The sequence below is a fragment of the Lutra lutra genome, chromosome 16 (genome assembly GCF_902655055.1).
Source record: "Lutra lutra chromosome 16, mLutLut1.2, whole genome shotgun sequence".
In the NCBI taxonomy this organism is placed as follows: Eukaryota; Metazoa; Chordata; class Mammalia; order Carnivora; family Mustelidae; genus Lutra; species Lutra lutra.
Genome location: NC_062293.1, coordinates 15,740,768 through 15,757,190, shown reverse-complemented (window position 1 = coordinate 15,757,190; position 16,423 = coordinate 15,740,768). Strand labels below are relative to the sequence as shown.

The 16,423-nt window shown below is 45.3% G+C and overlaps 1 protein-coding gene across 2 annotated transcripts in view; it reads right to left on the bottom strand.

The window, feature by feature from the left end:
* MARCHF10 (membrane associated ring-CH-type finger 10) overlaps positions 1-16,101 on the bottom strand; it is an 84,255-nt gene extending 68,154 nt beyond the window's left edge. The window contains exons 1-3 of one of the 2 annotated variants that reach the window (XM_047708861.1): positions 15,656-15,676; positions 14,262-14,349; positions 8,555-8,661 (exon numbers count right to left, since the gene is read on the bottom strand). In XM_047708861.1, the coding sequence (XP_047564817.1) occupies positions 8,555-8,644 (90 nt within the window). In that variant the 5' untranslated portion in view covers positions 8,645-8,661; positions 14,262-14,349; positions 15,656-15,676. Of the gene's footprint in view, positions 1-8,554; positions 8,662-14,261; positions 14,350-15,655; positions 15,677-15,765 lie in introns of those variants that run through there. The other variant, XM_047708860.1, reaches the window with a different exon arrangement.
* Positions 16,102-16,423: the final 322 nt, after the last annotated feature.

Below are 16,423 nucleotides of genomic sequence, written 5' to 3'. Positions count from 1 at the left end.
GACTATTCCTACATGAGAGCTTTAGCACGTGAGCTTCCTTTCACTTGGAATGCCCTTCATGGGATGTTCACAGGCTCGCAAACCCTGCAGATCTATTCAGATCCAGCTCACATGGCATCTCTTGCCTTGCCTTGCTCCTCTTCCCCAGGCCAAAGTAATTGCTCCTTTATACAGACACAGCTTGAATTGTGCAATTTTTTTTTTTAAACTGTTGTATTTAGTTGTTTTGAGCCTGTGTCTCCTGCTGATCAGTGAGAACCCTCAGGGTAAGGACCACCTCTCATCTTTTGAATCCCCCAGCATCTAGCATTTAATGTTCATTGAATTGCATTATTGTTTCAGAGGGAAATATCAATTCCCAAATGCAAAACAATAAAAAAATAAAAATAAAGTAACCAACAAAAAAAATTGTCCATCTTTTAAAAAAAAAACAAAACAACAAAATTAAGAGAAAATGTAGTACCAATATATTTCTTCTCCAGGATCAGGACAGAAAAAAACCCCAAGGATATCAGGTGCTATGGGGGTTTCAATTGATATTTTAAATAGTTTAAAATAGTAAAACTTCTTGGAGCCTTTCTATAGATTCAGTGCCCGAATTCACCTTTGCGCCGCTAGAACCAAATTATCTGCTGTCATGGTACAGAAGGGCAATGTAAAGCCCAACAATACTGTTACTACACAGGGCCTGACATCTCCCCTTCCTGGCTGGGTTGAGAAAGGAAAGATTCCTCCTCCATGTTTCCCCTTTGTTAGAAAATGCATCTCCTTCCTTGATGTGGAAGGACTTGCCAGAATTTCACGCCTCTGGGAAAGCCTAATATTATGCTACGTGGTTAAAAATAGAAATGACCTGATATTAACAAAACATTTACTGCCTGGAATTGGGAACAGCGAGCCCGTGACTCTGCTTCACAACCGAGTTGCTGGTGAAGCCCTGGCCTCAGGGCTCATACACAGCAGCCAGATGGTACCTCCAGCAAGTGGAATCCTGTAGAAAAGGACGGTTCCAGCCTGCCTTATTTGGAAAGGGAGAGCAATCTGAAATGGTTGCCCCCCCTCCCCGCCTTTTCCCCCTCACTGTTAATCCAATTTTCAGAAACTATGCTATCTAGATAGTAAGCCATTTTTATAAGTCCTGGGCAATGTTTTTTTCTAAATTAATTATTTGGAGCGGGGTGCAGAAGGAGAGAGAATCTCAAGCAGACTCCCTGCTGAGCATGCAGCTAACACAGGACTCGATCCCAAGACCCTGAGGTCACGACCTGTGCCAAAATCAAGAGTCGGACTCTCAACCCACTGAGCCACCCAGGTGCCCTGGCAGTATCTGTTTTGATAAATAATTTGAGCAAGAAAACCCCTAAAAGTACTGGACAGCAACTATGATAAGTTAAACACCAAGTAAGAAAGTACACCAAAGTAAAACTGGAGAGAGTTAGCCAGAGAGTTTAATGACGTTTAAGTGAAGATGGGCCTCTTTTCCATTCCCTTTCCAGTAACTTCAGATTGGAGCCTGTTTGGGAGGAGCCCTGGCTGGGAGTGTTGTTTCCTGGAGCGGCAGATGTCTGTGTTATCCTAACCGACTGGGATTACAGGCGCAAGCAGCAAATACTGATAGGCTCAAAGTGGAGGACAGTGTTAGCAAATGCACGCAGGACCAAGGCAGATTTTGTGGGATGAACAGAATTCTTGTGGGTTGAGTGTTTTTTGAAAATTCTCTCCAAGAATGCATGCAACTTAAATATTTCTTCACCAAAAGGGGAGGAGGATTAGAATGGTTTGCAGTGTCAAAAAAAATTTTTTTCCCCTCTGGTTCCTTATGCCTCCTCCTCTCAGAGGAGCCCGAGAACAAACCGGTGTGAGGGTGGGTAATTTTTATCTTGATATAGTCAAGCAATCTTTCTGTGTAAATCAAACATCGGTCCTCTTGAAGTGATACCTTTGCCCAGGTGAAGGAACACAGGGACAGAGGCAAGTCCAGAATTCCAGTCCTAGAAATAGCAGGACCCGAGCCATAACTGCCCCTCGTCCCCCAGGGGCTAGTTTTCTTGTTATTTGTAAACGTGAATGATTGTTGTTTTGTTGTTATTTTTGTTGTGTGTTTTTTTGTTTGTTTGGGTTTTTTGTTTTGTTTTTTTGCCATTTTTGATGCTGACGTTTCCACATTGGGGGTCCTGGCGTGACAGGGCAGAGTGTGAAATCCATAGGATGGGGAGGAGGAACTGATGTGTAACTCGTGATCATCAGGGGCTCCCCTTCCCCTGGAACTTTAAAAATATTCCCCTTTCAATTCCACATGTCTGGAGCTAGATTGCTATAAATAAGTTTCTGTTCATGTGACGGAACTGGCTGAGGGCAGTCTTAAAATTGAAGGCTTCAGGTAACTCCTTATTTCCTCCTTGAGCTGGCGCGGGGGTGGGGGGGTTCCTTTTTCACTCCTCCTCCTACTCTGCCTCCCCCCACCCCCCAGCCCATCCCTCTGACCACAGAGCGCAGGCAGGCTGCCTCCAGAGCACAGGCTCCCACTGTGGGGGCAGAACACAGAGTGTGCATATATGCCTGTGGGAGATGACGTGGGTTCCGTGACTCACTGTAACTCAATACGGGTAAACACGACAAACCCCAGCTCTGCCACTTTCTTGCAACGTGACCTTGGACAGACTGACTAACGCCATTGATTCTTGCTTCCCTCATCTGTAAGAGGGAGATGCCTGGTGCCGCCAGATTGCCGGGGAGCCTGGGGCCCTGTTGGCAGGACGCTTGGCAGAGTGGCTCCTGGCGAGTGTTCAGTGAGAGGCGCTCATCACCGCCAGCATTACCATCATCACCGTCATTATCATCATTAGGCATTAATTGTTGTTTCTGATCCCACTGCCTGGTTTACTTCTGTTTCCAAAGCCAGCCTTTGCCAAATCACGTGACTCTGATCCTGGTCAGGGAAGAAGAAAGACTCTTTCCGTCGGGGCCTGAGCTTCCTCCTTGTTTTTGTGTCCTGGAGGTAGAGGACTGTTTCCTAGGCCCGAAGTTCCCCGGCCAGACAACTGAGGCGATCCTGCCCTCAGTCAGTCAGGGTACCTTGTAAGGCGCTTTTTCTTCAGTGTTGCAGCTTTCTGACTTTGGGGGTGGTGGTGGTGTGTGTGCTCAGTGTCATGAGCTTATTTGATTATCAGTCCTGCCTTCAAGTCCTCATCTGGGCTCCTGGGCCTTAAGAAGCCACGGGACCTTAGGAACACTTTCCCAGGCTCAGGGTTCCAGTCCGAAAAACCCCGAGACCATGACACATCTGTACCTCTCAAGCGCGGTGGCCTCCACCAAGGTTATCATTGCTCTGAGCATCCAAGCATTTTGAGAAGTGGGACTTGCCACTGCTTCGGTTGGTACTTTTCTGTTGTTCTTTTGATCTAATATGCATAACCCGGAATTGGGGGGTTTAATTATCATTGGTGGCATTATTCAAGCTCTTAGTTTTAAGAGGTTAAGGAATCAGAGGTATAAAAACAATCTGACACTCTGTTTCCCTCAAATGAGTTTCTTTTCCTGTTCTGTCTGTGGAGAGGACAGAAGCACATGCCTCAGAGGTGAGCAGAACAGAGACTCCTCCCCTTGGCTCCCATAGAAGGGGAAGCTGAATTTACTCCCTCAACCCCCTGAATGGACGGTCCCCAACCCCTGCCACCTGGCATTGTCACCTCTTATGTCCTTGAACAAGTTTATAGCGTCACGTTAAGTTGTTTGCTCAGTCCTTGAAAGATCAGGATGAATAAATGACAGGAAATGAAACCCATCCGAACACATTTGATAGATCACGGAATATCATTCTCAAATGCCAAGTGTAATCTTTCTCTCCAGCTTTCAGTAGACATTAATGGCTAAATTCTGACTCAAGTTACATAAACACGTTTGACCAAAAGGAAGGAAGGAAAAAAAATCCATGCAGCATGAACACCCTTGAAGAAACAGAGCCAAATCCTGAGATGGCATGTAATTATGTACTAGCTACCAGATTCTGAAATAGCATGTAATATGCCAAATAGATGTTTATTTCCTCTTGTTTTTTCAAAAGGGTCCCACCCAACCACTGAAAGCAGCAGCATCAAAATAACTCAGGGTGGGTTTAAGCCATCTCTCCTGGTGCCGGCACACAGACCTGTAAAGGCACTGCTAATCCAGTGCACACCAACCCTTGGCATATTTTAGGACGTTGCAGTAATAGTGTACACAGGAGGTTTGCAAGGGCTTCAATTTGAGCCGGTTCATTAAAGGCGAGTGAAGCACAGGAAGGAATCTGTAGCAAATGTGTATGATTTAGGAATCCTCTCTGGCTGTTAGGTCTTATAATATTTGTACACCCTGAAATGGGGAGTCCCTAGTGTCCAAGCAGTTTGCTGCCCTGGGAGTGAAAGCTGGGATTCCTTGGGCCAAACTCATTGAAGAGCCAGCGTTTCAATATCTACCCATTGCAAAGTCTACCTTAGTAAATTATCTACATATATTCAGGTCATACATGGACCAAGTTATTGAGGGGTTATTAAGGTCATGCGATTGATTCTTAAACCCCTACTTTAAATCCTTTCTGGAACAAGACAAGGGAGAGACTAAATCATACAAATAGCTCACCACTGTTCCTCTCAAAGTCATTTCTGTGGGTTGCTATATATTTAATTCAACAATACTCAGAACATATTAAAGACAACCATATTTATTTTTTGCAGACTTTGTGGTGAGTGGTTCTGAAAATGCTGAATGAGGGTGGACTTGACCTTGAGAAATAGTTACAAGTCAGCTGAATCTAAGACTGATAAACAGAATTGGTGGTCAAGTTAGGTAATGCTGGCTCACATCAATGGCAGGGCATTCAGTTCAACACAGAAGAATAAGACTCCATCCCTGCCTTTAGGAAGCTGTGGTCCAGATTGAGGGGAAGTCACCCGGAAGACAATTTCAGTACAGTTTCATAAGCAACGTGAAGGAGGCATGAAAGGGCACTTTGGTATTGGAGTGATGGAAATGTTGTAAAGCTGGATGTTGGTGATGGCTGCAGATTTGGTAAATTTACTGCAAGTCATTAAATTATACACTTAAAACAGGTGAATTTTATGATATGTGAATTATACCTCAATAAAGAGGGCTTTAAAAGAAGGGTGTGGTGGGAGTACAGAGGTTCCATTTAGTTCTAAATTCAAATTGCAGTTTTTACCACCCTTGTCAAGAGAGTAAAGAAGGGGGAGGGGAAGGTCAGAGAAGCAGTGAAGATTTAGGCTGCTCTGTTTATGGTTCTTGGGTCTTGGACCTGCCTTTCAAAAAAGCAGTCTAAAGGATGCCAAGGTTGGAGGCAAGGAGACCGGTAATAAGGACATGGTAATGATCTTGGAGAGAAACTGTGGAGATGGGAACCAGGGTGGTGGTGATGGGATGAAAAGGAAGGCACAAGTTCATGAGTTGGTAGGTAACAGTGGCAGGACTTGGTAACAGGTGGGTTTGGTGGTGAGGGAGAGAAAGGAGTTGGGGAAGGCTTAAATACAGAGGAGGATGGCAGGAGGTGGACATGCTGAGATGCCTGTGTGACATCCAGATGGAAATGTCCCAACAGGCAGGTAGGCATGTGATGGCAACACTTTGGGGGAGACTCAGGGTTACAGGTCATTAGTCTATGAGTGATAGTTAAAAACATGGGAGGGAAGAGATGGGTCACAGAGACCTTGTGAGTTGGAAGAAAGCTAGGCTGTTGGAAACCAGGAGAATAAACATTTGTGGGGCAGGGAGAGGAATGTGAGAGAAACAGAAGGAAAATCAGCAGAATATGCTGTCAGAAAGCCAAAGGAGTAATGGTTTGGGAAGGAAGGAGTGATAGTGTCAAATGTAGATAAAGCTTCAGAAAACAAAGACTAAAAAGATGTCCCCTGAATTTGGCTACTGATCTTAGAACAACTTCAGGAGAGGGGAGGGGAGGGGCAGCCAGGTTGCAGCGGGTTAGGAGTGAATGGGGGGAGTGGAGATAGAAATGTAGCAGGTTGGGGACATCTTGGGGACAGTGCCAAGTCTGTGGCTAGAGAAGGACCGTGTGTCCTGTAGCTTTGTTCTTTTGTTCTCAGTATAGGAGGGACTTGAGCATGTTAGTAGGCTGAGCCAATTAGAAGGAAGGAAATGTCAAAGATACAGACAACTAGTTCCTGGATGGAGAAGAACTGGACATAGTGGGGTGTGGGCCAAGAGCTCAGGCCAGGCCAGGTGCTCGCCCAGAGAGTGTCACTTCCCCCTGGGGACTTGAGGGCTGGGGGGGTGTGTAGCCTGGAATGGAAGGGGAGGAGTGGCGAGGCTTCCTACCTGATGGACTTGGGTCCTTTGCTTTGTTTCCCGTGTGTATAAAACAGGAAGAGAAGTTCTTTGTTGAAAGTGTGGAGATTGCAGGTCTGAAAAAGGTAGGAAGGTTGAAAACTGTTGATGACAGAGGGAGCTGATGGACAAGTAAGCATGTTGATGTGAGTCAACCTTTGCTCCATTATCTCCCTCACTCCACCTCTCCGTATATGGGCATGATGGCAGTTCTGCTCCTGTTCCCTGGGTTGAGCCACTTCTCACCACCTCCACTCCTACTCCTGGGTTCGAGCCACCATCATTTCTCCCCCAGGTTTCTATCAGAGCTCCTTACCAAGTTTTTCTGCTGCTTCCCTAGCAAGAGCTATCTTTAAACACTGTAAATCAGATCATGCCGCTTCCCTGCTTAAAATCATCCCAATAATTCTCCCTAAGGATAAACTCCAAACACCAAATTTTGTCCTGAGAGATTCAACATGATCTGGCCCCATTTACTTCTCCTACCTTGTTTACATGCCACATTCTCCCTTGATCAATGTGGTTCAGCCACTCTGGCCTTCTTTTGTTTCTTCCGGAGCTCCACGTTAGTTCCTGCCTCAGGGCCTTTGCACTTGCTTTCCATCTGCTCAGGATGCTCTGGCCAGCTCTTTCCCATCTTTTATCTCTACAACCAAATGTTACTCCCCCAAAGAGGCTTCCCTTCCTGTGTAAGGGAGCATCACCCCCCAGCCAGTTACCTCTGTTTGCCTCCTTATATTTAGCATTAATCAAAACTATTCACATATTTATTTACTTGTGTGTTTTGTTTGTTTCTCAATTCCAGAATAAGAACTCTGGGAGAGAAGAGACTTAGTTTAGGACGTTGTAGGCACTTGATAAGTATTGTTATTTTTAAGGGCAGTGTTGAAAGTATCCTTATTAATAAGGACATTAATGTCCTATGAATGGCCTATGAAATTAGACAAATAAAGCCCCAGTGACTTCAGGCCACACAGTTGTGTGATTTTCTTCAGCAGAGACCATCAAATAATAAGATTGATTTTTTTACATGTTTGTTCTGGAGACAATTTCAAACAAGCATTTCCAATTGAGGGTCAGATGGCAGAGGCATCTAGTTGAAAAGCAGATGGATTCCCAGTGTGGCCAGTTCAGCTATTTATGTTCTTATTCATTTTACAGAAATTCCCTCACTTTTAAAGTCTTGTACGTGGGTTGGCAAGTTGTGGGAGGAAATTGCTGACTCTGCTTCCAGCCCCACAGCTAAGCTGCATTGTACAGGTGAAATCAGGTTACTGAGCTCGGTCTGGTTTCCTTGGTGACCCAGGAGGTTTGGTTATACTTGAAATTGCTAAGGAGAAAAATTCAATAGCGACATTTCTGTGTTTTCCTTAGGGAAGGTGCACTTTTCAATCCTCAGCTGAAGCTGAGGACAAGCCTCCTTGATTGGCGAGGGTTGACCTCTGGCCAACAGGCTGAGCGACACTTTCTCTCTGCTCCCAGAATCTCACGCCCAGTCTGGCAAGTTTGTCCTATGCCAGCTCTGGGTAATTACATCATGACTCCTCGGGCTCCCTGACTGTTTTGTTTTTGCATGTAAACACTGTAACTAGGGTGATGAATAGTTAGGTTATTGGAGAATGTGTTAACCACCTTTCTTCTGGTGGGATGACAGTGGAAAGGCGTATTATTTTATAAATGGTAGGTCAACCCCATTAACTCTTTAATGGTTTTTTTCTGGATATCTGGTTTATCACATTTAAGCCTTCATGTCATTTGTTGACAAGCTTTGTGTGCCAAGCTCTGTGCTAAGTACTTTTCAAGTGCTATTTTGTTTTCATGACACTGTTATGATGTGGGTACTATTATTATTTTTTATTAATTTTTTTATAGAGAGGGTGGGAGGGGCAGAGGGAGAGAGAGAATCCTAGGCAGACTTCACAGCACAGAGCCCAAAGCAGGGCTTGATCTCACAACCCTGAGATGACCCGAGCTGAAATTAGGAGTCAAATGCTTAACCTGAGCCACCCAGGCACCCCAAAGTGGGTACTTTTATTAACCTCGTTTTAAAGATGTGGAAACACAGAGAGGTAAAGTGACTTTCCATGGTCACACATCTAGGAAGTGATGGGTTTGGGATTTTGGGAAGTGATGACTGTTTATCATGCATTCTGACTGTATCCTGAATTCTCACATAGAACTCTAACGGAGGTGCAGGATAATTTTAGTTTCTTGCAGTTACCTGATATTCGGAATCCACCTTATGCTGCATGTCCCGCAGATACTGGACATTACTCACGAACTTCTGCCTGTCCTTTGCTTCATGCAACATGATTCTTAATCCCCAACCTGCGTATAAGAGATAAATACATGTGCTGTGACATACTCCTTTGTGTATGTGCCAGATTTGGATTTATCTTAGTATAATTGCTTTTTTTCTTTTATTAATCTAATTTCCATTGTTTGAAAGGCACAGATGCTCCTTTCAGCCAGCAGGGACTCCTTGTGTTGGTGTGGATGCCCTTATAGCCTTCCTATTCTGGGCATAAATAACACGGCCACATTCATCAGCTGGCTTCAGTGATCTCATCCTGGTTATTCATAGGGGGTTAGGTTGACAGACACCTGATTCAGAAGCAGTTCTACGACTTGACAAATAAAAAAGAAAAGAAAACCCAAGAACCTAGCGAAATTAGCAATGAGTAAAGTTATGAACACCTGGTCACTTAAATTCACTTATTCAACAGTCGTGCTCCTATTCCAACTGAGACACTATGCTGTGCACTAGGTAGGATATGAACGTGCCCCTGCCTTGGTGTTGCTTACAGTCAGGTGGGCGGAGGACTGACATTGAACCTCACTGCACCCCAGCCACTTCGAACTCCGTGAGGTTTTCTCATGAACCTACCCTTCCTTCAGAATTGTCGGAGGGGAATGTTCACACTGCCTGGTGAGCTCCTCCACCACCCCTCTCCCCTGCCATCCATATCCTCGCCCAGCCCTGATAGTTTTCTCCCCTGAAGTAGCCCCTGAATCCATCATGGGGAGAGTGTGGGCCCTGCTGTGAGATTCTGTGGGTTCAAATCCCAATTCTTTGAGCATTGACAAAGGAACCCTAATTGTGATAAGTGCTATGGAGTGGAAATGTGGGCTTCTTTGAGAGGTGGTTATTATGGAAGGGCATGACATGGTCTAGGAAGCAAGGTTTTCCTTAGGAAATGACACTGGGCTTCCTAAGGAGTGAGCCAGGCGAGAAGCGGGACGGAGAGCATCTCAGGCAGAAAGGACAGCAGGTGCGGGAGCTTCAGGGTAGAAGGGGGCTGGTGCAGTTGGAAGAGAAAGAGGGGAGAACAGCAATGGAGGGGCTGTAGGGGAGACAGCCTGGAAGGTTATGTTTGCCAAGAGCCATTTAACTGCCACTGGAAAGTTCCAACCTGGGGAATGAATGGTTAGATTTGCATTTTATTTTATTTTTTATTTTTTAAAGATTTTAAGTAACCTCAACACCCAACCTGGGGCTCAAACTCACAACCCCAAGATCAAGAGTCCTACATGCTCTATGGAACTGAGCCTGCCAGGTGGCCCTAGATTTGCATTTTCAAAGGCCCCTCCAGCTCTGGCTCTGGTGTAGAGAATGGATGGGGGTGGAGGTGGGGCTGGAGCGAAAAAGGAAAGTAGCAAGACCCCTGGGAACATATGATGATAATCCAGATAAGATGGTGACCACACTTGAGTGGCAAGAGTGGAGAGGAGGCAGGCATCCGAGCTACTGTTGACTGGCCTCCGGAAGGGCTGGGCACTCTTGTAAACATTTACACACAGTAACTCATTCCATCTTCAGGAAGGCATTGAGGCAAGCACTCGATTTCCATTTTGCTGTTAAGGAGACTGGAGCACAAAGGGGCACAGAGTAACTTGTTTAAGGTTACAGAGCTGGTAACTGGAAGAGCTGGGGTTTGAACCCAGAGTCTCACAGCAGGGCCCACTTTCTCCCCATGATGGATTCCAGGGCGGGTGGGGAGGGGGTTACTCGGGGGAGAAAACCATCAGGGCTGGGTGATGGCACAGATGGGGCAGAAAGGGAAATGTGGAGGAAGCCGGCCAGGTTACAGGCTCGAGCAGCTGGCTGGGCGCTGGTGGCTGGTCAGCTGGTCGGTGGGCGATTCTGGAGACATTTCTCTTTGTGAGAAAACCGTGTGGAGTTTGAAGGGGAGGGGAGTGGGGGAGCGGCAGATGGAGGGGTCACGCCAGCGCCTAGAGGCGGGGCTCTGGAGCTGACCAGAGAAGTAAGGATTTGGGCACCACTGGCATTGGGTGACAGCTGATGTGGATGGCAGTGTGCGTACTGGAAAGAGGAGGAGAACCCGGGACAGAAAGCTGAGGAGCACTCCAACTTGAGAACCCCGAGCGGAAAAGAAGGCTGCAACACCGCCAGAGAGGCAGGAGGCAAACCAGGTGGGCGAGGTTTCATAGATGCTGAGAAGAGCGGGTTTCAAGGAGCAGGTTATTTATAACCTCGGTGAGAGCACTGAAGACCGATTGCAGTGCATTGCGCAAGTGAGAGGTAAGGAAGTAGAGACAGTGCTTTCAAGAGCTCTGGCTCTGACTGGTGTGGCCTAAGTTTATGACCAAAACATTTAAAGTCACACAGTTATTAAACGGTGCTGTCCGTGATGAGTGTGCTAGACCTCCTCAGTCAGGGTCGTCTGAGGTCCTACACATCCTGCTTTTTTGGCCAGTGAAGTCTCTTCGGTGATTTCTACAGATATATTTTTCTTAATTGACATGGAACATGACATTCGTTGCATGCGTACCACAGAATGATTCGATATCTGTATATGTTGCAAATGAGCACAGTAAGTCTAGTTAGCATCCGTCACCCACGGTCATAATTTTTTTCCTCTCGTGATGAGAACTTTTAAGATCTATTCTCTTACCAATCTTCAAATATACAGTATTTTCTCGTTTATTTATTTAATTTATTAATCTCTATACCGAGCATGGGGCTCAAACTCACGACCCTGAGATCAAGAGTCACACGCTCTTCTGACTGAGCCAGCCGGGCGCCCCTCAGATATGCAGTATTAACCATAGCCACCACGCTATACGTCATGTCCTCAGTACTTACTTATTTTATTACTGGAAGTTTGTGCTTTTTGACTTCCTTCACCCATATTGCTGTGCCCCCGCCCTAGCCCCATGCCTTTGACAGCTGCCAGTTTATTCTCTGTGTCTATGAGCTTTGGTATTTTTTGTTTTTTTTTTTTTTTTAGATCCACATATGAATGAGATCATATAGTATTTCTTTCTCTGTGTGATATATATATCTTACATTTGATCTATTCATCCATCAGTAGACACTGAATTTGCCTCTGTGTCTTAGCTATTGCAAACAATGCTGCAGTGAGTTAGTGTTTTGGATAAATTCATATGGGAGTTCTATTTTTAATTTTTTGAGGGACCTCCATATTTTCCAATTGGCTGCACCAATTTACATTCCCACCAACAGTGCACAGGGATTCCCTTTTCTTCACATCCTGATCAGCACTTACTTGTTATCTTTTAGATACTAGGCATTCTAACAAGGGTGAGGTGGCATCTCATTGTCGGGAAGGGTGATGTGCATTCCCTTGTGATGAGTGATACTGAACACCTTTTCATGTACCTGTTGGTCACATATATGTCTTTTTGGGGGAAAAAAAAGTCTATTCAAATCTCATTTTTAAATTGGGTTTTGGGTTTTCTTTTTGCTATTGAGATGTATGTGCTTTTTATATTGGATATTGGATTTGGATATTAACCTTTTATCAGATATATGATTTCAAATATTTTCTCATTCAATAGATTGCCTTTTCATTTTGATGATGGTTTCCTCTGCTGTGCAGAAGTTTTTTGGTCTGGTGTGGTCCTACTTGTTGGTTTTTGCTTTCGTTGCCTTTTTTTTTTTTTTAAGTTTATTTATTTAAGTAATCTCTACACCCAACATGGGGCTCAAACTCATGACCTTGACATCAAGAGGCCCCTGCTCTTCCAACTGAGCCAGGCAGGCACCCTGCTTTTGTTGCCTTTGATGCCTTTGATATCAAATCCAAAAAAGCATTGCCAAGACCGAGGTCAAGGCACTTACCACCTACAGAGTATTATGGTTTCAGGTCTTACGGTCAAGTCTTTAATCCATTTTGAGTTAATTTTTGTGTAGAGTGTAATCTCACCCAGTTTCATTCTTTTCCATGTATCCTCCAGTTTTCCCTGCACCATTTATTGAAGAGACTGTCCTGTCCCCATTGCAAATTCTTGGCTCCTTTGTCATAAATTAATTGACTACATATGCATGAGTTTTCCAAGGCACTCTATTCTGTTCCATTGATCTATGTGTGCTTTTGTGCCAATATCATACGACTTTATTATTATAGCTCCGTAATATTGTTTGAAATCAGGAAACATGATGCCTCCAGCTTTGTTCTTCTGATACACATATTTAAGTGACTACCATGTAACAGATGCTGCTCTAGACTCTGGAGAGACAGCAGGGTAAGATAGACAACATCCCTACCCTTGGGTGTTTGCACTCTGAAGCTTTCCTTCCTCTCTCCATTTTTTTCAGTTGTGTAGATATTGGCAAAATCAGGTTGCCCCTGACTCATGGTGACTCAGTGTCTGGCCTGGTCATTGTGAAATCTCACCAGGTTTCCCACATAGCCCCGAGCAAATTTGTGCTGCTTCCTCTGGAGTTACTGTCTATGAAGTATAGAAAGCTGGTCTTTGAGAGTCCAAGTCTAAAACTACAATCCAACAGATAGTTCTACAGACTGCATGCAAAGCCTAGATTTTGCCTCTGAGGATTTTTAATAGTCATTTATAGAACTACACATTAAAAGATCATTTGGGGGGCCCTGGGTGGCTCAGTTGGTTAAGCATCTGACTCTTGATTTTAGCTCGTCGTGATCTCAGTGTCATGAGATCAAGCCCCAGTTTGGGCTCTGTACTGGGCATGGAGCCTGCTTGAGATTCTTTCTCTCTCTCTCCTTCTGCTCCTCCCCCCTTCTCTCTCTCTCAAATAAATAATCACTTCCAACTTTTCGTATGAATTTGTACCTGCAACAGAATGAAGTTTTTTAGGAAAACAATGGTGTTAAAACAGGCAGAAAGATGAACCCCTGCTGCTACTGTTGGAAAGAAAAGCCTGTCTGAATATTAATCAGGCAGAGAACATAAGATTTCGTAATGAAAATGTGTTAATGGTCACTAAAGGGGCACATCCCAGAGTCCATTTGGATGATACATCTTGGTTCCAAAATTAACATAGAAAAATCAGCTCATATATCCTGGTTTTCATGCCTTGTTATTTTAAAGAGGCTTCTAAGTCAAGAGGCATGAAAAAACTGTGTCTAACTAGGTAGGAAATAACACTATTTGAACTACTTGCTAGGTTACCTCTGACTTCACAATCATCTACCAAATAAAGGACTTTCAAATTACCTACAAAAGTCTCTTTACCCTCCCATAAAGTCTCTGTTACTGCACTTCACTATAAAATGCATATTTAGAAGCATCATGGTGCCACGTGTAATTTATTTAAATACCTCCGTACTCCGTGAGAGTAAACAAATACTACAGGCACTGGGGAAAGAGATCGTTAGGAGATCACCACTGTTTAGGAAAACGTTCTCTGGCTTTCTGAAGTACCACTTGAACCTCATACTGTACTTCAGGTTTGAAAACTGACCAGGACAAACAAGAAACAGAAATAACTGTTTGGAAGTAAATTCACATGATATAATGCTTAATTTGCAGATCTCAGTTTAGTGGGCCTACTCAACCAGATGGCCATTTAAAGCCCCCAAATTTTTCCTCAGCAAATACAGACAGGTGGGGGAGGGGATGGTAATAAAATGTGGGCAAGGCGCATGTTTCTAAAATAGCGTTCTGTATTCTCTTCCATTTCTCACCTTTGAACTTCTCAATTTAAAATCCACTCATGGTCATGCATGCTTCTGTTTTAAGTCTCTGGTGACTATATATTGGGCCAAATATGTGCTTTAAAAATCAACGTAAGAAGCCATATTAAATCAGGAGAGGGGAAGAAGGAGAGGAGAAGGGAGTAGGAGGGATGTGGGCAAGGGAGAAGGGAGTCCTGCTTTGCTGACAGCAAGAGCGAGTGATTCTTCTTGGCCTCAAAATTCTACATATCTGTTAAATTTCAATGAGGAATATTCTAAGAACTTTGTGACATATGTATTCCTCTCTAGTGTAAGTTTGCAATGAATTCAAACCAAGTTTCCCTGACTAAGGAGAACAGAATCTGATTGCAGAATAGGTTTCTTTCGGTTCTCTAAAATATCATATATGCCATCCTTCTGCTCTATGACCACATTTGTCAAAAGACTTGAAGGAGCTCTTTTTAATAACATCAAGCTATTTTACTGTTTTCTTATTAAAAGTTTCTAATATGTTCTCATATCAGAAGTATTAAAGTGAATATTTTATTGGCTTAGCAATAAAGAAAAATGTAATGTAAAAATTTAAATGTAAGCCTCTCTTTAGGCTGCATGTTCCCATGGACCACAATCTAAATGGCTATATTAATACCTGACAGTCTGGTTTATAAGTATTTCCCCTTTTCCACAACTGGGTGCTTGGAAGAAGGAGCTCAGAACTTATTTCTCCTTTTACACAATTAATTAATTTGTAATGACAAAGATTACAGGATTTCTTTAAGTCTTAGCTTAAAAAAATCTTAAGAGTTTTAAAATCTTATAAAAATGATGAATATAAGCAACAAAGATGAGTGATTTGGGGCCAATTTTCCTAACACCCCACTACTGAGAGAATGCTGTGACCCAAGGTAAAAAGGAGAAATTGATGTGGATGCGGGGAGATAATGGGACTCTCCTAGCCAGTTTGGTTTAGGAAATCGAGGGGTGGGGGTGTAAGGGGCTTGTAAGAAAAGCTCTTTGGCAGTGACTTATTTATTGTGAAACTGACAGAGATGGGCGGTCACACACTGACTTTCAAGCCTAGAAGAGAGAGACTCCATGTATAACTGGGAAACTTTGGGACGTGGGATTGATGTCACAGGCTTGACAAGCAGTTCGATGCTCCCAACGATGACAATATCAACAATTTCCCTCTCAGAAGCCAGAGGGGCCGTACGGTCCGTGTAGACACTACTGTGGACTTGCAGACCCAAGAAGCCTGCGAGGAAGTTACGCAGCTGCAGGGCGGCCGCCAGGGTGCAAATAAGTGATCCCCGGGTCCCCCACACCTGTCCCTTGAGGCAGGAAAACACGGGGACCCCCAAGGAGAGGGAGAGGCCCGGCCGCCAGGCTTCGGCCCTATTTACCCCCAGAATGGCAGAAGCAGAAAGGAGAGGGTGTCCTCCTTCTCCCCACACCTCCTCGGAGGACTGCGGGCCGCAGGGGTCGCGCGCGGCTGGGGCGGGCGGGCCGTTACCTGGCGGGTCTGTCCTTCCCCACCTGCGCGGGCTGAAGGGGCCAAGGGGCGGGACAGGCGGGCTGGTCCAGGGCGGAGGGGCCGCCCATCAATCGCGCGGGGCAGTCTCTGTGTTCCTCTTCCTCCTCCTGTCTCGTCTCCCCTCCCGCTACCGGCCCCTCTTCCTCCTCCTCCCCGGAGGCAGCTTTCCGCGGCGGCGGCAGGGCTTTCTAGGGGTGGAGGCGGTGGGGGCGGCTGCCTGGCGTCCTCCCGTTTCCCTGGCAACGCGGCCTCCTCACCCGCGCGCGGGAGCTGGGGGCCGCGAGCGCTGGCGTGGGGGCGGGGCCGGGGCCCCGAGGTCCTGAGCCCAGACACGGGCGCCCCGCGGTTGCCGTGGGAACGGGATGCAGTCGGGGAGGCAGAGCGGTGATGGCGGTGGGCAGAGAAGACACGCGGAAGGAGCACGCCTGTTGGCTTTGTCTTGATGCCCAAGCCCAGACCCAGATATTGAGGCCATCACCCCTGCTCCGAATCGGTGCTGTGCTTAATAAAGAACGTGATTAGAAAACAAGAGGGGGAAATAGTTTTAACTGAATAAAGTAATATTAAAGGCAATAGATAGGTAGAGGAAAGACAGTGCAGCCCTGGAGTTTGAGCTATTCAGAGAATCTCAGAAGTA